We start from the raw sequence: 24210 nt of genomic DNA on the forward strand, positions 1-24210 counted from the left end.
GTATTTAAGTTTTATTTAGACTCTATTTTTAAAATGTTTCTGTGGGGATTTGAACTCACAACCATCTACATTAAAAGTGAGAACCTTAACCATTGGGCTATAGAGCTTAATGCTAAGTCATTGCTGAAAAACCTCATAGGAGTTTCTCTTGTTTTAAAATCCTCATAGAAACATCTATGAGGTTTTTCAGTAATGACTTAGCACTGAGCTCTATAGTCCAGTGGTTAAGGTTCTTGTCTTTAATGTAGATGGTTGTGAGTTCGAATCCTCACAGAAACATTTCAAAAATAGAGGCTAAATTAGACTTGTATACACAGGGTGTTCCCCAAGCATAGTGTCCATGCTTGGGAATACCCCTTTCACGTTCATAACTCTGACTCCATATATGGACACATCCATATATGGAGTCTAACAGTATAAAGGGGCCTTTCCATGACAAGTGTTGATGTGAAAACCATGAAGTGATGAAAAACCTATCTTTTTGTTAAGTTGTCCAATATAATGTCTAATAGGCACAAGTATTACAAAATGCTGGTTTGTGAACCATAATAATTATTCGTTTGTGATATACAATAATCCAAGAACTCAACACAGAGACCATGAAAAAATAAATTGAAAGGTTTTTACTACAATAACATTGTGTGCTTACTATAATATTAAAAAATGTGACTTTCACCTTCTCCTAATTTGACTTTCTCCTACAGTTCTATGTGAGGTTACACCTACCTGTATATCAGTGGCGTACCTAGAAATGACTGGGCCCCACAGCAAAATCTTCAGTTCCGGCCTCAAAGCAGCCGCTTTCACTATAGCTACGCCCTGCTGTATATGACTAGACAATTGGAGTTTGTCATCTATTTTAAGACAATGCCAATACAAGCTGCTAAACAGTAGAAAGGAGAAGTGTGTCTCTTCCTGCCCATCATATTCTATTCAGACCTCCTGGTTTATGTCACACTCGTGCTGCAGTTACAAAACTGGAGTAAAATGAATTATTTACAGCAGTCTGAGCGACAATGTAGATAAGATCTTCCAAATGGGTAAATGAAGCAGAAGTACAATCTTCATTGTGGTAGGCCTTTATCTTGTCTTTATTAATAGTGCGTCTAGCAGGAATACAAAGAGAAGTCTTTCAGCAGTATGATAGCTAGGAATAACAGTCTACGGTTGGTAACACCGTGAAGGCAGTTCATGAATATATTCTCTTTCAAGCTGCACCATTTTAGCATCTGTCTACCATATAAATGATATGTTATCATGTATTAAGAAACTTTGCTTCTTTCACATTTTTATCTTTCTTAACTTTTGTTCTTTTTTTATGAACATGCACAGGCCCAATGCAAGAAACAGTATATGATTTCTGGAGGATGGTGTGGCATGAGAATACTGCCAGCATAGTCATGGTGACCAATCTAGTAGAAGTTGGCAGGGTAAGATTTTTTTTTTTTCAATTTAATTTTAATGTTTATTTTTCATTGGTGATAAAACGGAGTGCTTTTTCTTTAATATAAGCTAGAAACATAATTCTAATTATTTTTGTATACAAGAGCACAGTGGTGAATGTGTTATGGTCCTGTACACCTAATGATTGTTATTAATAATGATTCCCATAAATAGTAATAATTAACAGTTATTGATAATTGTTTGTAAGCAAAACTGTTGTATCAGTCTAATGGAAAACTTTTACATCAATTTTAACAGTTTGGGGCATAGTTTTTCTTGGCTTTTACTTGGTGCACCACTAGCCTTAAATTAGTCATCATAAATGACTGTCCATAATTGCCAATGTTCACATACAATATTTTAAACAACTGAAATAATATTGATTAGGGAAAATTATCCTAATTAATATAGTTTACAACTGCTCCAACAACATCCCTTTGATATGCCATCAGTCTGTGACCAGTGGGGTCTCCCCACAGATAACACATTGAAAAATTGAACAGAGTGATCAAAAAGTCATACACACCCCAAAATGGTATTACTGAAAAGTACACATTGCCCCACAAAAATGAGCCTGCCCACAGCTCCATAGACATAAATATTAAAAAGTTATGGGGGTCAGAATATGACGATAAAAAGCAAAAAAATAAAATTCCAAAGTTTTTTTAATTTTTTATATTAAGATACAAGAAACGATATAAATGTAGTATTGTTGTAATCGTACTGACCCGGAGAATGAAGAGAACAGGTCACTTTTACCGCACAGGGAATGCCGTACAATCAAACCCATAAAACTGTGGCAGAATTGTGTTTTTTCCCCATTTGGAATCGTTTTCCCTGCTTCCCACTATATTGTATACTTGTCCTGCAAAAAAACAAGCCCTCACATGACTATGTGAACGGAAAAATAAAAAAGTTATAGCTATGGGAAGGCAGGGAGTAAAAAACAGGAACAGGAAATCGCCCGGTCCTGAAGGGGTAAAGCACAGGAGAACTCACCTTGTTTTAAGAGGAAGTACCTAATGGATACTGGATGATTTTGTTTTCCTCATTTTTTCTGTAGAGCTAAAATATTCTTTAGCACTGTACACAGGAATGCCTGATTTGGAAATCCTTCAAGATAGCTCAGTTATATTCTCTTGACTACACTGGGGCTAAATCAGCTAATGTATTTTAGCAGCTATTGAAGATCACCACCATCTTCTACGTCCATCAGAACCAAGAGGGCTCTAAAGGCCCGCATACACATTAGTATATTGTCAGCTGAACCCACAGAGAATGGTGGTTTCAACAACACCATTCTAAAATATAACCTTTATTATTTATATATAAAAGTAAATACACCCTTTTATAGATACAAAAAAGAATAATAAATGAAAAAGAAAATCAGAATCTAGGTCTGGTAATGAAACCCTACTGAGGTTGTTTTGTAAGGGTTAAAGTAGGTTAGTAGGGGCCTGTGGGGATAGATGTCCCTGACTCTGGCCCTAATGTGAAAATCCCTACCTAAATACGGAATAGCCGCCCCGATAAGGGCGATCCCGTTTCTCGTGCCTCCTAGTGACCCTTAAAGGACCCTAACAGGGGAGGATGATCGAGGAATGATAACCCCGATTGACGACCTATGCTGAAATACAAAAAATAACAAAATAGAACAATATAAGTACCCAAAATAGTGAAAGTGAATATCCAGTGAAAAACTAATAACAAAAATATAGAGATAATAGAGAAGTTCAATACCGTCGTCAATCGGGGTTATCATTCCTCGATCATCCTCCCCTGTTAGGGTCCTTTAAGGGTCACTAGGAGGCACGAGAAACGGGATCGTCCTTATCGGGGCGGCTATTCCGTATTTAGGTAGGGATTTTCACATTAGGGCCAGAGTCAGGGACATCTATCCCCACAGGCCCCTACTAACCTACTTTAACCCTTACAAAACAACCTCAGTAGGGTTTCATTACCAGACCTAGATTCTGATTTTCTTTTTCATTTATTATTCTTTTTTGTATCTATAAAAGGGTGTATCTACTTTTATATATAAATAATAAAGGTTATATTTTAGAATGGTGGCATTTCTGTGAATTTGTTTGTATGCAACCTCATTCTACTATAGATTCCCCTGAGCAGGATTATGTTCAAGCTGTGAATAATATGGTTTCAACAACAGTCAAATGTGTGTGGGGAGATCCTGACTCTCCTCTGACATGGTGTCAAGGGGAGAGAAGGATCAGAAGTGAATATTGTTGCCGGACTCTTTTGTTCTCCTTTGGAGATGAGCTGCCTCCAGAGATGTCTTTCTCCCCTCTCCGCATTGAATACACATTCGGCCAAACTGAACGTTCATTTATATGGGAGAATTGGGAGACATAGCCATCGGCCAGACAAAAGTTAATGTGTATGGCAGCCTTAAACAGTTGAGGCCACTGATAGATTTAGCAAACGATTGATGGGAGAAAGTGTTCCTTCCCAGCAATCGCCTGCTCGTTAGTGAAGAAGACCATTTCATTTACATGCAGAGATGTTCCCCACAGTATGAGGAGGAGGGATCACCAATGTTATTGTTTGTCCCCATACAGAACCATTGTTTTTCAGCAGCAGAGCATGTTTTGACTCAGGCGGCACGATCTGCAGCTAAAAAACAACTATTTTGGAAACAGCACAAGCAATCATATTACCTGATGAGCAAGCGTTTCATTAGAGATTATCTGGCCGATGCTTAGACAGTGTAAAGGGACCTTTAGCTGTAGTCGCTCACTTTCCCTAATCCTCTGATTGACACTGGCTTGAGACTAGGTACTGGGTATATTGTCCACCTACACTATAGTCCAAGTACTAGGATTATACTCCTAACGTGTTTGCATCTTCCTATCCCACCTATTAAACAGTGGAAAGAAGAAAAACTTAGTATGTAAACTAGTTGAGTTCTGAATCTTTATGCGCCACTCAGGAACTGTTTTCTGTACACAAAGAAAAACACTCTAATTTTCTGATTACACCTTTGTGTCCTCGGGCTATTGAAGAAGTTAAAGTACCTTACTCCGGCACAATGTAATAGCATTGCAATGAAAACAGATATGTCTCCTGATAATTGTGCTGGAAACTGCTTTTCATCTCCTACTAGAGCTATCAGTCTTTAAATCTGCATAATGATTTAAATTGATTTCTGAGCTTCATTTTCTCTTACCGCCTGTCTGCCTCGTGCGAAATCCCATTTACAGATCATCTTTGTTGCTGCAATACACGGCCTGGCAAAATAAGGGTCGATGTTCGCAAGCATTTATTGTTTCACAACTTGGCAAGGGCAAACTACCAAGGCCGCCTGTTACCCATATTATCTTTGCAGAGTAGGATAGCAGCTGTTATTTTCACAAATGCCTTCTTGACCCGCCAGGGCCTGCCCAAGCCACCAATGGACCTTTGTCATTCTGTTTGACACTGTGCACAGCTGTGTACTTGTCCCTTTAAACGTCTGCCCCCAGGAGTGACTGAATATGCTTATATCTTGTAAGCTTTGTTTTATTAGTGTTTCTTTTTGTTTGTATGTAGAGACATAAATGTCTTTTGTACTTTTCCGCTGATTCACCCACCAGACAGCGTGCAGTGCAATCTGCGTGGCTCCCACAGGAGACTTTTGCACTGGTAATTTAAGCTAATGATTTCTAAACATCAGTTTTGAAAAGATCTCATTAAACTGTAACTGTTTATTAAAAACTTAAATGAAGCCTTTCATGCATTCAGAGATATTATTTGTTTTGTCTTGCACAGTGCTGGTAACAGGTGATAAAATGATTTCATTCATAGAGGCTTATACTCTGAGGCGTAAACACATTAGCCAAGTCTTATGAATGAAATGACTAACAGTATCGATCTTTACCTTGTCATTAATGCAGTGTATTCTTTTTCTCAGCCGATACGTATTATTCTGGTTCTCTCTGTGCAATGTCTTCAGGCATCTTCTGTAAAAATTGAACAGACTGAATGAAAAAAGTGGCCAGCTATCGTTTTAGGTCATATTTTAGGAGAGTTACTGGACTTCTGACAGGAGGAGGTCGAATAGCAAAAAAAGGCTGTCGTCTCAGGTCACATTACTAAGTAAGGATGTAAAAAAGGCACGTTAGTGGTTGTAGATGGTCCCAACGCAGCCATGTTAGTAGTTGTAAATGGTGCCATATAGCACTTAGGCCTCTTTCACACGGGCGTTGCGGGAAAAGGTCCGGGTGCGTTGCGGGAACACCCCTGATTTTTCCGATGGTTATAAGGGAAAATAATAGCATTCTGAATACAGAATGCTTAGTAGGTGATCAATTGAGGGTTAAAAAAAAATAAAAAAATTAACTCACCTTCTCCTCTTGTTCGCGTAGTTCCCGGTCTCTTCTTTAATGATGAGCTGTGGGCTAAAGGACCTTTGGTGACGTCAGATCCAGGGCCGTCTTTAATATTGATTGGACCCTGGGCAAGAATTTACTTGGGCCCCCTGGATCCCGCCTTCCCACACCTTAAAAAAAAGCGAAAATCTTATACTCACCTGTTTCCTTTCACTGGCGCTCACTAGCTGTTGGTACGGCGAGGGATGGTGCAACGCAGACGTGCACACCTCACCGCGTCCTGGCACAGGCGGGCGTGATGACATCATCACGCCTGCCTGCGCTGGGATTTCACTACCAAATAGACCTCAGGCCTGTAGCCTATGACAAGTCTTGTCGCCATCTGCAAATTTTAAGGCGCATTGGCGACCATTTTGGTCGCCATCTGGAGCGCTGTATTGCATCAGTGACATGAACACTCTCCACATATAATGTTATATTACATCAGTGACATCACCGCTCTCCACATATAAGTGATATTTTACATCAGTGACATCACCGCTGTCCACATATAGGCGATATATTACATCAGTGACATCACCACTCTCCACATATATGTGATGAGCGGTGATGTCACTGATGTAATATTTTACTTACCGGTATATGTGGACAGCAGTGATGTCACTGATGTAATATATTACTTATGTGTGGAGAGTGGTGATGTCACTGATGTAATATATCCCTTATAAGTATTATATTACATCAGTGACATCACCGCTGTCCATATATAGGTGATATATTACATCTGTGACATCACCGCTCTCCACATATAAGAGGCATATTACATCAGTGACGTCATCCCTTGGCGCTGGGGTGCGCAGCCAGGGCCGGCCTTAGGTGTTCAGGCGCCCTGTGTGAGCTAAACTTGTGGTAGTGTTACCTGCAGTCCTATGTAAAACCACAGATAACACTAGTGTAGATCATGTGGAAGTGTTACCTTCGTCCTTAGTGTGCCTCCCTGTGTCTATCGCACGGACTCCATGCTGGCGCTGCCTCCTCTTCCATCTTCTTCCTCTTGCCCCGCACAGAACGTTCTGAAGCAGCTGCGTCAAGACATAGGAACACTGTGGGCATGGTGATACACACAGGGAGAGACACACACACAAAGGGACAGACACACACACACACAGGGACGGACACACACACACAGGGACGGACACAGGAAAGTAGCAGCAGGAAAGCACACACTGTCCCCCTGTCCTATATGAGCCCCCCCCCATGGCTACCAAATACCTGTAAGTTCTGTTAGTTGCTTGGCTGGCTCAGGCTGTGTCTGTTGTGGCTGCTGGCTGGGGCTCGCTCCGCCTCCTTCTTCTCTCTGCCTGTGCGGCAGCTCAGCTGCGTCACGCTCCAGCAGCCACTGGTCTGCTCTGTTAAAGAGACAGGCAGGCCAGGCAGCAGAGCGGAGCGCAGAGCGGCCGCGGGCCCCCCCCTCCTCACTCAGTCAGTCTCTTTCTATAGTCCGGACCGTGACTTTGTGATGTTACATGGCCGGCGGGCGGCGGCAACAAAATATAGGGGGCCCAAGTAAAATCCAAGTAAAATGCTGCTTGGGCCCCCCAGGAGCAACTGGGCCCGGGGCAGCTGCCCCTTTTGCCCTGCGGTAAAGACGGCCCTGGTCAGATCACATGGTCCATCACCGTGGTGATGGACCATGTGATTGGAGCATGTGATCTGACGTCACCACAGGTCCTAGCCGGTAGTTCATCATTAAAGAAGTAAAGAAGAGACCGGGAACTACGCGAACAAGAGGAGAAGGTGAGTTAATTTTTTTATTTTTTTTTTAACCCTCAATTGATCACCTACTAAGCATTCTGTATTCAGAATGCTATTATTTTCCCTTATAACCATGTTATAAGGGAAAATAATACAGTGAATAGACTGTCACCTAGCAACCATGCGTGAAAATCGCACCGCATCCGCACTTGCTTGCGGATGCTTGCGATTTTCACGCAACCCCATTCACTTCTATGGGGCCTGCGTTGCGTGAAAAACGCAGAATATAGAGCATGCTGCGATTTTCATGCAATGCACAAGTGATGCGTGAAAATCACCGCTCATGTGAACAGCCCCATAGAAATGAATGGGTCGGTATTCAGTGCGGGTGCAATGCGTTCACCTCACGTATCGCATCCGCGCGGAATACTCGCTCGTGTGAAAGGGGCCTAAGTGTTATGAGTCATTAATTTCCCAACATTTGCAATTCATATTGTCTAGTTTAAAGGGGTTCTCCGGGAATTAAGAAAATGAAAATACTTGAATATTACTTTATTATAAATAAATTCCCAAATACCTTTCATTAGTTATAATGTCTTATATTGTCTAGGGAGAAATCATTAGGAGAAATAAAATGGCCGCTGTCCTATTAGTGCACGCAAAACCTGTCCTAATCACACTGCAGGACAAGTTACTTCAGAGCACTAAGCTATAGAACTGTCTCATCCTCCTCTCTGCTCTACTTGTCAGGGATTATAATTCTGAATACAATTGATAAGATCTTCAGCTGAATCTCTGTATGAATGGAGTTTATGAAGAGACATGAAATGCTGAGAGGAGGGTGGGGGGTGTAGCTAATGAGCAGCAGAACTTGTCTGCAGTCTCCATTACTACAGCCCCACATTACCACAGTCTCTCCTGTTCGTCCTCTCTGTACTTCATGTCTCCTCATGAACTCCATTTCTACAGATATTCAGCTGAAGATATTATCAGCAGATGTTGATGACCGTCTGTCAGTGCACCAAAGACCTAATGTATATATTAATAAAAAATGAAAGTACTCAGTAGCGGAACAACAGATCAGCATAATTTAGAAATAAATCTATGCAGCAGGGTCAACCCTTCCAGGCATTATTCATGGTTTAATAGGGACGAGCTTGCTGACAGATGCTGTTTAAGGTCCCCATACACATTAGTGTATTGTCATCCAAACCTGCGGAGAACTTGTGTATGGAGAGTTCTCGTTCCTTCCGTAACAGAGATGATGTGGAAGAGAAGGGTGAAGTGGACTGAATTTTTTCACCCGATCCCGATGTTCTCCCACTGGATAGATAATCTGTTGCCAGAAGTGTCTGGCAGCGGCTCTCTCCTTTCCCTATTGACAACACATAGGAACCTAACATATATGTGTATGGGAGAGTCGGGAGGAAGCTGAGAGTCATAGCCATCGGCCAAACAATTGTTCAGCCAACAGCTATTGACTGTTTATGGCCACCTATAGTCTACTCTGTATGGCCAACTCAATAATTGTCAGATCTGTGGACCAGGTTTCCATTTAGCTCATTTGCCATGCTTCCACATTGTAGCATATTGCATTTATTAGTGTACAATACTTAAAGGGGTTATCCTGGAAAAGATAATGATGACTTATCCTCAGGATAGGTCATCATTATCACATCAGCCGGGGTCCAAGTCCCGGCACTCCCGCCGATCAGCTCTTTCAGGAAGCCACTGCACTCACCAGAGCTCTGGTGAGCAGTGCAGGCTCCCGGCAGCTTTCTAAGGACAGCGCCGTACATTGTATAGTGGCAGTGCTTGAGAGCTCAGAACCATTGACTTGAATGGGTCTGAGTTGCAACTAGGTCATGTGGCCGATATACAGTGATGTCCGTGGCCTAGGAAGAGGCTGTGGCGCTCAAGGCCTCTTCTAACAGCTGATCGGCAGGGGTCCCGGGTGTCACACCCCTGCAGATCTGGGACTGATGACCTATCCTGAGGATAAGTCATAAATATCTTTTTTTGGATAACCCCTTTAACCAGCCATTAAGAGGGTATAATAAGCTGCATTAAAAAAAAAGGTTTTCGGAAGGTAGCACTGGATCCCAAGTTACATAGATCAAAACAAAAGTCAACTTTCATGTGTATTTCATTTAAAATCCAAAAAAAAGAACATGGTGATGAAGGTGATTTGGGGAGTACAGCTGGAACTAAAAGTTACACGCCAGTGTCCATATAATGAATGTAAAGTTTTACGTTCCTCAATTACATCTATTATTTTCAGCTTGATCAGATTAAAATTTGTTTTAGGAGCTATATTATCTTTTCTCATTAAGCTTATGAAATCATTAAGCAACGTGATTAGGAATCTACCATGTCCTGAATTATCATAACAGAATTCAGGCCAGCAACAACATATGCACAGAATTTATAAACTGTTTATCGCGTTCACTCTGCGCTGAGAACACATCCTGATGTCTACTTCACAAATATTAGCATTTTGCTACTGTGTTAAAAGTTCGAGGAGAACATGATGACAGGAAACAGAGCAGAAAACAAGGAACACAAAGTTTTATTTTCTTTGAACAAATCTGTCATCATAAGTGAAGTAGATCATTCGAAGATCTAAGGTTATTCAGTCTCACCATGTAATAACTGAGCAGCAAGTTGATGTGCTGTGGTCACTGGAGCAGGACCAAAAGCATTGGAAAAACCAAATGTTTTTCTATGTAATTCTGGGAGTTCTGGACACAGAGATGATGCCTGGTAAAATACTTACATTTTTTCAAGAGTGTTCAAGAGAGGAAATAGCTCCCATTACAGAGCTGTCTTTTGCAGCGTCGGGATGGACATCTAAGGCATTTTATTTTGCTTTGATAAAGTGGGCCTCTTGTTTTCGCAGCTTTACCCTAGATTTGTTGACAGGACACTTTCATCCATAACCTACTTTATTCTATGTATGAAGTATTGCTAGGCTTGAACACCTAAAGAACAGCTATTTTAAGACTGTTTGTTTTTTTTTGGCTTTCAAAAATTATATCAGAAACAACAGACCCTGTGCAGTATAATTGGTTAGAATTTTTCTGGAGCGCACCGAGCTGTTTGTAATTGCTTGTCTTTTTGACTGCCTCTATTTCCTTTAAGCTAGGCAGGCTGGTTCTCATAGCATTAACAGTGAGTAGAAATGTTGGTGTTTCTGGAGGAGTCTTTTACCCTTTAACTCTTTCAGTGGTAGCCAACATTTATTTTTATAAATAAAATTAGTTTTTAGCCTTTGCGTAAAACGCATACAAATGAAAGTGGACTCCAGTTAAAGTAGTGTAATGGAGCCCTACTGGTATGTTTTTGTATGCATTCCACTTTTCTCGTCCCTCCCTTGCTGATCATAAGCAGATGCAACCATAGTTCTCCCTCAACCATGTCCTCCAAAAGAGCCGTTCCCTTTGAGTTGTGCGCTCCAGAAATGATAGAATTAAAAATTGCATTACAAATGGACAAAAAAAATAATAATTATTGGAGCTCCTCTTTAACCTAATGAGAAGGTTGTTTAAACTCACTCCTTTCCAAGATGCACATCTTAGAGCAGGGGTAGGCAACCTCCGGCACTCCAGCTGTTGTGAAACTACAACTCCCAGTATGCCCACTTGCTCTGCTCTTCCTAGAGCTCTCACAGAAGTGAATTGAGTCTGCATGGAACTGTAGTTTTGCAACAGCTGGAGTGCCGAAGGTTGGTGGCCCCTGTCTTAGAGGGAACAATGACCAGAAGGCCATAGTACCCCCTAAAATGTCAGCCGCAGAGTCCCTCTTACATTGCTAGCGACAGTGACTATAACAGTACCAGCCTCAGTCACCCTAACATTGACAGCCATACTGAACTCATTGTACGATGAGTCTCACTGTCACAATAAGGAGCATCAGCTGTGAGAGATCCCTTCTGCAGGATGGCTAGATGGTGATAGAGAAACCCTTCTGGTACTTCTGTAAATAAAGGTCTCTTCTCTCACAAATGGCAAAGTTTTTAAACAAAGAGTTTATTGAGCATGAGATTTACAGAGATTGGGAAGAGCTTAAGAGTGGAAAATAGAAATAAGTAGAAAATGTGTGCACACGGAGGCCGTCCAACCTGAGAGATAGTCAGAGGACCTATATTAGCCAAATACCTTTACAGCATGCGCTTTCAGAGAAAGGATTAGCCTATTATTAAGGTTTCATGCACACAGGCCGTAGTTTTGGTCCACATCCAATCCACGTTTTTGGTGGATCAGATGCGGACCGCAAAAGATGCGGACAGCACACCCATGTGCAGTCCACATCCATAAGTCCATTCTGCAGCCCTGACCGCAAAACACTTACAGCTGTGTGCATGAGGCCTATAGGAACCTGTCAGCATGAAATGCAGTGCAATCTGCAGACAGTACTGAATGTTATGGAGCAGGAGGAGCTGAGCAGATAAGTATATAGTCTTGCGAGAAAAGATTCATTAAAACATGTAAATTGTTCATTTAAGCCTCTGCACTTTTTGAGCATCAAAGTCATGTGGGTGGTCCTCCTCAGTGATCGACAGCATCCCCTGTTTGCTTAGTCATGCAGCTAGCTGTCAATCACTGAGTGACGCCACCCATATGAATGTGATGCATAAAAAGAGCCAAGACATTTATATAACCTGCAAGCCACAGGTTGTGCACCCCTGGTTTACGGCATACCTCCCTACTTTTCAAAAGAAGGAAGAGGGGAACTATGTGCGACGCAGCAACTTTGTTCCGCACTAGGCCACGACACTCTAACTCTGCCCAAAACATAACTAAACACCTAATCCCATCCAGTCCCCTTAATGCCCCCACATAGTAATTATTCCCCCTTTATGCCACCACACAGTAGTTATGCCAGCATTGTGCCCCCTTTACAGTAGTTATGCCAGATATGTGCCCCCTCACAGTAGCAATGCCCAGATATGTGCCCTCACAGTAGTTATGGCCAGATATGTGCCCCTCACAGTAGCAATTCCCAGATATGTGCCCCTCACAGTAGCGATGCACAGATATGTGCCCCCTCACAGTAGCGATGCCCAGATATGTGCCCCCTCACAGTAGCGATGCCCAGATATGTGCCCCCCTCACAGTAGTTATGGCCAGATATGTGCCCCCTCACAGTAGTGATGCTCAGATATGTGCACCCTCACAGTAGCGATGCTCAGATATGTGCCCCCTCTAAGTAGTTATAGCCAGATAGGTGCCCCCTCACAGTATGGATGCCCAGATATGTGCCCCCTCACAGTCGCAATGCTCAGATATGTTCCCCCTCACAGTAGTTATGGCCAGATAGGTGCCTTCTATCAGTAGTTATGGCCAGATATGTGCCCCCTCACAGTAGTTATGGCCAGATAGGTGCCCCCTAACAGTACCTATGCCCAGATATGTGCCTCCTCATAGTAGTTATGTCTAAATATGTGCCCCTTCACAGTAGTTATGCCTAGTTATGTGTCCCCTGATAGTAACATGCCCAGTAAAGTGCCCCCTGACAGTAATATGCCCAGTAAAGTGCACCCTGACAGTAATATGCCCAGTAAAGTGCGCCCTGACAGTAATATGCCCAGTAAAGTACCCCCTGATAGTAATATGCCCATAAAGTGTCCCCTGGCAGTAATTTGCCCAGTAAAGTGCCCCCTGACAGTAATATGCCCTGTAAACTGCGCCCTGACAGTAATATGCCCAGTAAAGTGCCGTCTGATAGTAATATGTCCAGTAAAGTTCCCCCTGAGAGTATTATGCCCAGTAAAGTTCCCTGTGATAGTAATATGCCCAGTAAAGTGCCGTCTGATAGTAATATGCCCAGTAAAGTGCCCCCTGACAGTAATGTGCCCAGTAAAGTGCCCCCTGATAGTAATATGCCCAGTAAAGTGCCCCCTGATAGTAATATGCCCATTAAAGTGCCGTCTGATAGTAATATGTCCAGTAAAGTTCCCCCTGAAAGTATTATGCCCAGTAAAGTTCCCTGTGATAGTAATATGCCCAGTAAAGTGCCCCCTGATAGTAATATGCCCAGTAAAGTGCCCCCTGATAGGGATGAGCGAACCCGAACTGTATAGTTCGGGTTCGTACCGAATTTTGGGGTGTCCGTGACACGGACCCGAACCCGAACATTTTCGTAAAAGTCCGGGTTCGGTGTTCGGCGCTTTCTTGGCGCTTTTTGAAAGGCTGCAAAGCAGCCAATCAACAAGCATCATACTACTTGCCCCAAGAGGCCATCACAGCCATGCCTACTATTGGCATGGCTGGGATTGGCCAGTGCAGCATGTGACTTAGCCTCTATATAAGCTTGGGTCACGTAGCGCTGCACGTCACTCTGCTGATACAAGCGTAGGGAGAGGTTGCAGCTGCGACGTTAGGGCGAGATTAGGCAGATTAACTCCTCCAAAAGACTTCATTCAGTGATCGATCTGCAGCTGTGGATCATTGAACTGCTGATATTCAATTGCTCAGTGTTTTTAGGCTGCCCAGAGCGTTTTTATATCACTTTTTTCTGGGGTGATCGGCGGCCATTTCGTGGCTTGTGGTGCGCCAGCACAAGCTACCACCAAGTACATCAATAGTGTGGTTATTTTTTGCTATATCCTACATCAGGGTCAAGCTTTCATCAAGTGCATTTAACCATCAATAGTGTGGTTTTTTTTTGGCCATATACTACATCAGGGGCAAGCTGAGCTTGTGTCACCCAAGTGCATTTAACCATCAATAGTGTGGTTATTTTTTGCTATATCCTACATCAGGGTCAAGCTTTCATCAAGTGCATTTAACCATCAATAGTGTGGTTATTTTTTGGACATATACTACATCAGGGGCAAGTTGAGCCTGTCACCCAGCGCCTAAAAAATAGGCCTCACATTTATATTCATCCAAATCTGTACTGTTTTAGCTGGTCAAGTTATTTTTTGTGACCGTCAAAGCACAGTTTTTGTTCTGGGTTGAAAAACAATTCCCAAATTTGCAATTCTCAAAATTAGTGGTTTCTGCTGTATCAGGCCTACTTTAAATCTATCCCTAAAAGGGTATATTAGATTCAAGGTGCTGATAGGGTCATTCTCAAAAACTTAACACACACGCTACAGTGCAGATCCAGGTCTAATTCTGTGATTAAACGTATACCTGTCACCCAGCGCCTAAAAAATAGGCATCACATTTATATTCAACCAAATCTGTACTGTTTTAGCTGGTCAAGTTATTGTTTGTGACCGTCAAAGCACAGTTTTTGTTCTGGGTTGAAAAACAATTCCCAAATTTGCAATTCTCAAAATTAGTGGTTTCTGCTGTATCAGGCCTACTTTAAATCTATCCCTAAAAGGGTATATTAGATTCAAGGTGCTGATAGGGTCATTCTCAAAAACTTAACACACACGCTACAGTGCAGATCCAAGTCTAATTCTGTGATTAAACGTATACCTGTCACCCAGCGCCTAAAAAATAGGCCTCACATTTATATTCAGCTAAATCTGTCATTACTGGTGTGCCTGTATTAGTGTAATACGGTACCTAAATAGATAGCCAGATAGTGTTAGGTGTCTGTAAAAAAAGGCCTGAATTTGAATTCAATACATTGGCCCGAATAATATTTTTCTTATTGTGGTGAACGGTAACAATGAGGAAAACATCTAGTAAGGGACGCGGACGCGTCATGGTCGTGGTGGTGTTAGTGGACCCTCTGGTGCTGGGAGAGGACGTGGCCGTTCTGCCACAGCCACACGTCCTAGTGTACCAACTACCTCAGGTCCCAGTAGCCGCCAGAATTTACAGCCATATTTGGTGGGGCCCAATGCCGTTCTAAGGATGGTAAGGCCTGAGCAGGTACAGGCATTAGTCAATTGGGTGGCCGACAGTGCATCCAGCACGTTCACATTATCTCCCACCCAGTCTTCTGCAGAAAGCGCACAGATGGCGCATGAAAACCACGCCCATCAGTCTGTCACATCACCCCCATGCATATCAGGGAAACTGTCTGAGCCTCAAGTTATGCAGCAGTCTCTTATGCTGTTTGAAGACTCTGCTGGCAGGGTTTCCCAAGGGCATCCACCTAGCCCTTCCCCAGGGGTGGAAGAGATAGAATGCACTAACGCACAACCACTTATGTTTCCTGATGATGAGGACATGGGAATACCACCTCAGCACGTCTCTGATGATGACGAAACACAGGTGCCAACTGCTGCGTCTTTCTGCAGTGTGCAGACTGAACAGGAGGTCAGGGATCAAGACTGGGTGAAAGACGATGCAGGGGACGATGAGGTCCTAGACCCCACATGGAATGAAGGTCGTGCCACTGACTTTCACAGTTCAGAGGAAGAGGCAGTGGTGAGACCGAGCCAACAGCGTAGCAAAAGAGGGAGCAGTGGGCAAAATCAGAACACCCTCCGCCAAGAGACTCCGCCTGCTACTGACCGCCGCCATCTGGGACCGAGCACCCCAAAGGCAGCTTCAAGGAGTTCCCTGGCATGGCACTTCTTCAAACAATGTGCTGACGACAAGACCCGAGTGGTTTGCACGCTGTGCCATCAGAGCCTGAAGCGAGGCATTAACGTTCTGAACCTTAGCACAACCTGCATGACCAGGCACCTGCATGCAAAGCATGAACTGCAGTGGAGTAAACACCTTAAAAACAAGGAAGTCACTCAGGCTCCCCCTGCTACTTCTTCTGCTGCTGCCGTCTCGGCCTCTTCTGCTGCTGCCGCCGCCTCGGCCTCTTCCTCCGCCTCTGGAGGGACGTTGGCACTTGCCGCCCAGCAAACATGGGATGTACCACCAACACCACCACCTGCGTCACCAAGCATCTCAACCATGTCACACGGCAGCGTTCAGCTCTCCATCTCACAAACATTTGAGAGAAAGCGTAAATTCACACCTAGCCACCCTCGATCCCTGGCCCTGAATGCCAGCATTTCTAAACTACTGGCCTATGAAATGCTGTCATTTAGGCTGGTGGACACAGACAGCTTCAAACAGCTCATGTCGCTTGCTGTCCCACAGTATGTTGTTCCCAGCCGGCACTTCTTCTCCAAGAGAGCCGTGCCTTCCCTGCACAACCAAGTATCCGATAAAATCAAGTGTGCACTGCGCAACGCCATCTGTGGCAAGGTCCACCTAACCACAGATACGTGGACCAGTAAGCACGGCCAGGGACGCTATATCTCCCTAACTGCACACTGGGTAAATGTAGTGGCGGCTGGGCCCCAGGCGGAGAGCTGTTTGGCGCACGTCCTTCCGCCGCCAAGGATCGCAGGGCAACATTCTTTGCCTCCTGTCTCCTCCTACTCAGCTTCCTCCTCCTCTTCTTCCACCTGCTCATCCAGTCAGCCACACACCTTCACCACCAACTTCAGCACAGCCCGGGGTAAACGTCAGCAGGCCGTTCTGAAACTCATATGTTTGGGGGACAGGCCCCACACCGCACAGGAGTTGTGGCGGGGTATAGAACAACAGACCGACGAGTGGTTGCTGCCGGTGAGCCTCAAGCCCGGCCTGGTGGTGTGCGATAATGGGCGAAATCTCGTTGCAGCTCTGGGACTAGCCGGTTTGACGCACATCCCTTGCCTGGCGCATGTGCTGAATTTGGTGGTGCAGAAGTTCATTCACAACTACCCCGACATGTCAGAGCTGCTGCATAAAGTGCGGGCCGTCTGTTCGCGCTTCCGGCGTTCACACCCTGCCGCTGCTCGCCTGTCTGTGCTACAGCGTAACTTCGGCCTTCCCGCTCACCGCCTCATATGCGACGTGCCCACCAGGTGGAACTCCACCTTGCTCATGCTGGACAGACTGTGCGAGCAGCAGCAGGCCATAGTGGAGTTTCAGCTGCAGCACGCACGGGTCAGTCGCACTGCGGATCAGCCCCACTTCACCACCAATGACTGTGCCTCCATGCGAGACCTGTATGCCCTGTTGCGCTGTTTCGAGTACTCCACCAACATGGCCAGTGGCGATGACGCCGTTATCAGCGTTACAATACCACTTCTATGCCTCCTTGAGAAAACACTTAGGGCGATGATGGAAGAGGAGGTGGAGGAGGATGAGGATGAAGCATGTTCACAGCGGGATGGCACCCAAAGCAGCTCGGGCCCATCACTGGTGCGTGGCTGGGGGGAAACACAGGACGATGACGATACGCCTCCCACAGAGGACAGCTTGTCCTTACCTCTGGGCAGCCTGGCACACATGAGCGACTACATGCTGCAGTGCCTGCGCAACGACAGCAGAGTTGCCCACATTTTAACTTGTGCGGACTACTGGGTTGCCACCCTGCTGGATCCCCGGTACAAAGACAATGTGCCCACCTTACTTCCTACACTGGAGCGTGATAGGAAGATGCGCGATTACAAGCGCATGTTGGTAGACGCGCTACTGAGAGCATTCCCAAATATCACAGGGGAACCAGTGGAAGCCCAAGGCGAAGGCAGAGGAGGAGCAAGAGGTCGCCAACACAGCTGTGTCACGGCCAGCTCCTCTGAGGGCAGGGTTAGCATGGCAGAGATGTGGAAAAGTTTTGTCACCACACCACAGCTAACTGCACCACCACCTGATACGGAACGTGTTAGCAGGAGGCAACATTTCACTAACATGGTGGAACAGTACCTGTGCACACCACTCCACGTACTGACTGATGGTTCGGCCCCATTCAACTTCTGGGTCTCCAAATTGTCCACGTGGCCAGAGCTAGCCTTTTATGCCTTGGAGGTGCTGGCCTGCCCGGCGGCCAGCGTTTTGTCTGAACGTGTATTCAGCACGGCAGGGGGCGTCATTACAGACAAACGCAGCCGCCTGTCTACAGCCAATGTGGACAAGCTGACGTTCATAAAAATGAACCAGGCATGGATCCCACAGGACCTGTCCATCCCTTGTGCAGATTAGACATTAACTACCTCCCCTTAACCATATATTATTGTACTCCAGGGCACTTCCTCATTCAATCCTATTTTTATTTTCATTTTACCATTATATTGCGGGGCAACCCAAAGTTGAATGAACCTCTCCTCTGTCTGGGTGCCGGGGCCTAAATATGTGACAGTGGCCTGTTCCAGTGGTGGGTGACGTGAAGCCTGATTCTCTGCTATAACATGAAGACTGATTCTCTGCTGAAATGAAGCCAGATTCTCTGTTACGGGACCTCTCTCCTCTGCCTGGGCCTAAATATGTGACAGTGGCCTGTTCCAGTGGTGGGTGACGTGAAGCCTGATTCTCTGCTATAACATGAAGACTGATTCTCTGCTGACATGAAGCCAGATTCTCTGTTACGGGACCTCTCTCCTCTGTCTGGGTGCCGGGGCCTAAATATGTGACAGTGGCCTGTTCCAGTGGTGGGTGACGTGAAGCCTGATTCTCTGCTATGACATGAAGACTGATTCTCTGCTGACATGAAGCCAGATTCTCTGTTACGGGACCTCTCTCCTCTGTCTGGGTGTCGGGGCCTAAATATGAGACAGTGGCCTGTTCCAGTGGTGGGTGACGTGAAGCCTGATTCTCTGCTATGAAATGAAGACTGATTCTCTGCTGACATGAAGCCAGATTCTCTGTTACGGGACCTCTCTCCTCTGCCTGGGTGCCGGGGCCTAAATATGTGACAGTGGCCTGTTCCAGTGGTGGGTGACATGAAGCCAGATTCTCTGCTATGGCATGAAGAGACTGATTCTCTGCTGACGTGAAGCCAGATTCTCTGCTATGGGACCTCTGTCCAATTGATATTGGTTAATTTTTTTTAAAAAATTTTTTTAAATTCATTTCCCTATCCACATTTGTTTGCAGGGGATTTACCTACATGTTGCTGCCTTTTGCAGCCCTCTAGCTCTTTCCTGGGCTGTTTTACAGCCTTTTTAGTGCCGAAAAGTTCGGGTCCCCATTGACTTCAATGGGGTTCGGGACGAAGTTCGGGTCGGGTTCGGATCCCGAACCCGAACATTTCCGGGAAGTTCGGCCGAACTTCTCGAACCCGAACATCCAGGTGTTCGCTCAACTCTACCCCCTGATAGTAATATGCCCATTAAAGTGCCGTCTGATAGTAATATGCCAAGTAAAGTGCCCCCTGATAGTAATATGCCCAGTAAAGTGCCCCCTGATATTAATATGCCCAGTAATATCCCCCCTTCACAGGCAGTAAAAAAATAAACTCCACATACTTACCTCGTTCTGCAGCAGCAGCATGCCACATGGAGCTCCCATCTGGTCCTCCCCCTGCCATGCCCCCTGCCTCACCACCTACCCAGTGTGGAGTGCCGCAAGGGGGAGGAATGATAAAGCAGAGAGCCGACCAAGGGCTCTTGCTTCATCACTACAGGCAGCTGCCTCTGCTTCCTATGGAAGCAGGGACAGCTACCAGAAAGCGGGACATACCTCCCCGTACCAGTACCGTAGGACAGCCACTGAAATCTGGGACTGTCCTGCAGGATCCGGGACAGTTGGGAGGTTTGGTTTAGGGGCTTTTTCTATTTGAATGTATGGAACCCTGATATTTTGAATATTAGCCCTTCTGGGACAAAAGGAGATGAAAAAGTACAGCCAAGCCTTCTCCCTAGATAAATATAATATACAAAACCAAACTAACATAAGGGGTTGGGGGTGACAGATTAAATCCTGAAAAGGCAGAAAAGGAGCTGTCTGCAAGGGGAGCTGTATCACCAAGTCTTGTATGTATGTGTTGTACTGCATTAGTCATGAGGTGTATTGTATCCAGGTGCATATTGTCACTCTACAGTTGTTTTTTCTTTTTTCTTTTTGTATTTTACATGCAGAATTTATTTTGATGTGAAAAATTCTTTGCCAATAAGTAGCATGGGGTTTTTAGGTTCTGCATCTACTACTAGTCAGTGTAAGCTCTTTGCTTGGCTTCCATATGGATAAAGAGAGCTGTAAATAATTCCATCATAGACAATTAGTCAAAGATCTTCAGTCTGTAAAACAGAAGTTGTGCCAAAACCTGGGAGTCAACAGTTGGCAGCAGCGATCTCCAGACATCTTTGTTTTGCCTGGAACGGGATCGGGATCCTCCTGCAGCTGCTTCCTGTTATGTTCTTTGAAGTTATTTACAGCATGTGGCTAATGTTTCACAGCAACAAATACACAGACACCAGGACATACGTGGTTAGATAAGTACACAGCAAAATTGAATGTAATTGCAGTCTACTATTAGTTGTAATATTTTTGCTTAGTGTTATTAGGTGTATATTACAGTACTTACTCCTAGTGTGACAATATCTGTTTGCCCTTATTTGTTTCCATAGGGATATCATTTATACCCATTCACATCTGCTCCTTGATAGTGCATTTGGCTGACCTGTTGCATGTGCACATGGCAGTTAAAGGGAACCTGTCACCAGTTTTATGGAGTCCTAACTAAGGGCAACATAAATAAGTGATTGATTCTCTTGCTGGGTCACTTTCTTTAATTGACCCAGTCAATCTGCCAACATCTTGTATTGAAAAGCTCCAGCTTATAATGAAGAGTCCTGAATATTCATGAGCTCCTGACTCTCCCCGCCCACCTGCTGCTGAATGACAGTTTTTTTCCATATGAACCAGCAGCAGGTGGCAGGGGAGTGGCTATAGCTCTGAATTAAAAAAACGCTGGACTCCCTGACATCACGCTGGACTCAAATCACCTAATTAGCATACGGCATGTTGCACCTATATTCACATGACAGGTTCCCTTTAAGAGCATCTGTGTTGGTCCCACGTTGATATGTGCCTGCCATGCTGAGAAAATGATGTTTTAATATGTGCAAATGTCGCTCTAGGAGCAACAGGGGTGTTGCCATTACACCTAGAGGCTCTGCCAGGTGCCCATGAAACAGGTTAATTAGCTTCATAGGTACAAATCTGACAGATGCCCTTTAGAGAAGGTTACAACCTTATTTCCCTACCTAACACATACATATATACATATACTGTATATAGCAGATTGCAATACAATATATGCAAAACCATTTCATTAGAATATTAAGAACCAGTACCCCCTCCCAAGCTGTGTCTAAGGGCCCTTTTATAGTGGCTGATGTCAAGGGTATTGAATAGGATCAGTGATCCCCTCTGTATGGGGATCATTCATTTCCATGCAGATTCATGATTTTACAAGCATTTACTCATTGGGTGATCGGCTACACCTTTGACAGAACAACTATCAGGAACAAGCATTCATACAAACATTTGACCCCAATAATTGTCCTGATCGTCAGCCTTTAGGCATCTCATTCTGTCTACCATACCCTGCTCTGTACTGGTGAGGGGCAAGAACCCTGAAACAGCTGTCTACAGATGGATCCATATTCCTTTTGGAGGAGTCTCTCTTTTGGCTGACATAAGCAAATATGCAAGTTGATAAATACAGCAATAAATATATCATCAATGAAGTTTTTTTTCTGTTATTTTTACATTTTATTTGGCATGCTACATTTTTTTCTGGCAGTCTTCTCACAGCATGAGAGAAAATGCTTCAAGGGGTATTCCGGTTACCATAAATAAAACTTTTGTTTTAGACTAATTCATCATCAATAATTACCTAATATAATGTCAATTTCACATATTTACCGTTCAGTAGTTATAAAAGTAGTTTTCTTCCTCTGCGTTTCCTCATAAATTACCATGACCGCGACCTGTAGTTCTGAGCCTTTGTTAGGTCGAGCATGCTCAGTGTGTAGAGTAGAGGGGTGTGACTGGACTGGAATATCAGGCAGCCAATCAATAAACATCAACACTCATGAACAAACACAAATTCACAGCAGGAAAGCTAGGGTGGATTGTGAGGATTGTAGTTTTGTGAGGGAAGATCAGGCGCCAAAGTGAGTTGCAGACTCACACAGGAGCTAGACAAATGGATTGCAGGGGAAATTGAAACTCTAGTTATATGTATAGGTATGTGTTCTGTTTGGGTCACAGCTTGCAGCCTTAATTCAGTTTCTGAAAAAAAATTTGTTACTTTACTGGAATACCCCTTTAACTGCAGAAGCAAAGGGTGTTGAATGTAATATGGGCAGTGATATCAGCTGCCCATCACTAGTTCAGCCATGAATCCCTAATTACCAATATAACAATACATTTTCTTTCTGTAGTTTTTTTTTTAATCATTCAGGTATGTAGTAAACTGCAATATTGTTTCACCGATCAAATGTGTAAATCTTAACCACTTCCAGCCTGGGCCATTTGCCCCCTTCCTGACCAGGCCTAATTTTCCAAATCTGACGTTTCACTTTATGTGATAATAACTTTGGAACGCTTTTACTTATCCAAGCCATTCAGAGATTGTTTTCTCGTGACACATTGTACTTCATGACGGTGGTAAATTTGAGTCTATTTCACCTTTATTTATAGAAATATCCAAAAGTTAACGAAAATGTGAAAAAATTCAGTTTTCTAAATTTGAATCTCTCTGCTTTTAAGACAGATAGTGATGCCTCATAAAATATTCATTAATTAACATTCCACATATATCTACTTTATGTGGGCATCATTTTGGTAATGTAATTTTATTCTTTTAGGACGCTAGAAGGTTTAGAATTTTTGAAGCAATTTTTGAAAATTTTAAGAAAATTTCCCAGGTCAAGTCCCAGTTTTTTAAGGACCAGTTCAGTTCTGAAGTCACTTTGTGGGGCTTACATAGTGGAAAACCCCCATAAATGACCCCATTGTAGAAACTACACCCCTCAAGTTACTCAAAACTGATTTTACAAACTTTGTTAACCCTTTAGGTGTTCCACAAGAATTAAAGGAAAATGGAGATAAAATTTCAAAATTTCACTTTTTTGGCAGATTTTCCATTTTAATCCACTTTTTTCTTTACCACATCGAGGGGTAACAGCCAAACAAAACTTAATTTATTACCCTGATTCTGCGGTTTACATAAACACCCCACATGTGGTCCTAAACCGATGTAAGGGCACATGGCAGGGCGCATTTTTTATAGAGCAGATTGTTATGGACGCAATGATATCAAATATGTCTACTTTCTCTGTTTGTTATTTTCAGTTTTACATAATAAAGCATTTTTGAAAAAAATAATTTTTTTGTCTCCATATTCTGAACGCCATATTTTTTTTATTTTTCTGCCAATCGTCTTGTGCGGGGGGCTTGTTTTTTGCAGGAAGAGTTGACGTTTTTATTGGTGCCACTTTTGGGAACATATGATTTTTTGATCATTCAGTATTACACTTTATGGGGCAAGGTGACCAAAAAATTGGTTGTTTTAGCACAGTTTTTATTTATTTATTTTTACAGCGTTCACCTGAGGGCTTAGGTCATGTGAAATTTTTATAGAGCAGATCGGTACGGACGTGGCAATACCTAATATGTATACTTTTTCTTATTTATTTAAGTTTTACACAATAATAGCATTTTTGAAACCAAACAAAATTATGTTTTAGAGTCTCCATAGTCTGAGAGCCATAGCTTTTTATTTTTTGACCAATTGTCTTAGTTAGGGTCTCATTTTTTGCGGGATGAGGTGACCGTTTTATTGGTACTATTTTGGGGGGAATACACCTTTTTGATTGCTTGGTGTTGCACTTTATGTGATGTTAGGGGACAAAAAATGGCTTTTTTGGCACTGTTTTTATTTTTATTTTTTACAGTGTTCACCTAAGGGGTTAAGTGATGTGATATTATTATAGAGCTGGTTGTTACAGACGCGGCAATACCTAATATGTATACTTTTATTTTTTTATTTCACTTTA

At 43.6% G+C, this 24210-nt stretch overlaps 1 protein-coding gene across 1 annotated transcript in view; it reads left to right on the plus strand.

Moving 5' to 3' along the window:
- Window positions 1-24210, plus strand: part of PTPRM (protein tyrosine phosphatase receptor type M) — an 855321-nt gene that overhangs the window by 789808 nt on the left and 41303 nt on the right. Inside the window, 1 exon segment of the mRNA XM_040434446.1 lies at window positions 1333-1430. Coding sequence (XP_040290380.1) covers window positions 1333-1430 — 98 coding nt within the window.

This window comes from Bufo bufo, chromosome 5, assembly GCF_905171765.1.
Source record: "Bufo bufo chromosome 5, aBufBuf1.1, whole genome shotgun sequence".
Taxonomy (NCBI): Eukaryota; Metazoa; Chordata; class Amphibia; order Anura; family Bufonidae; genus Bufo; species Bufo bufo.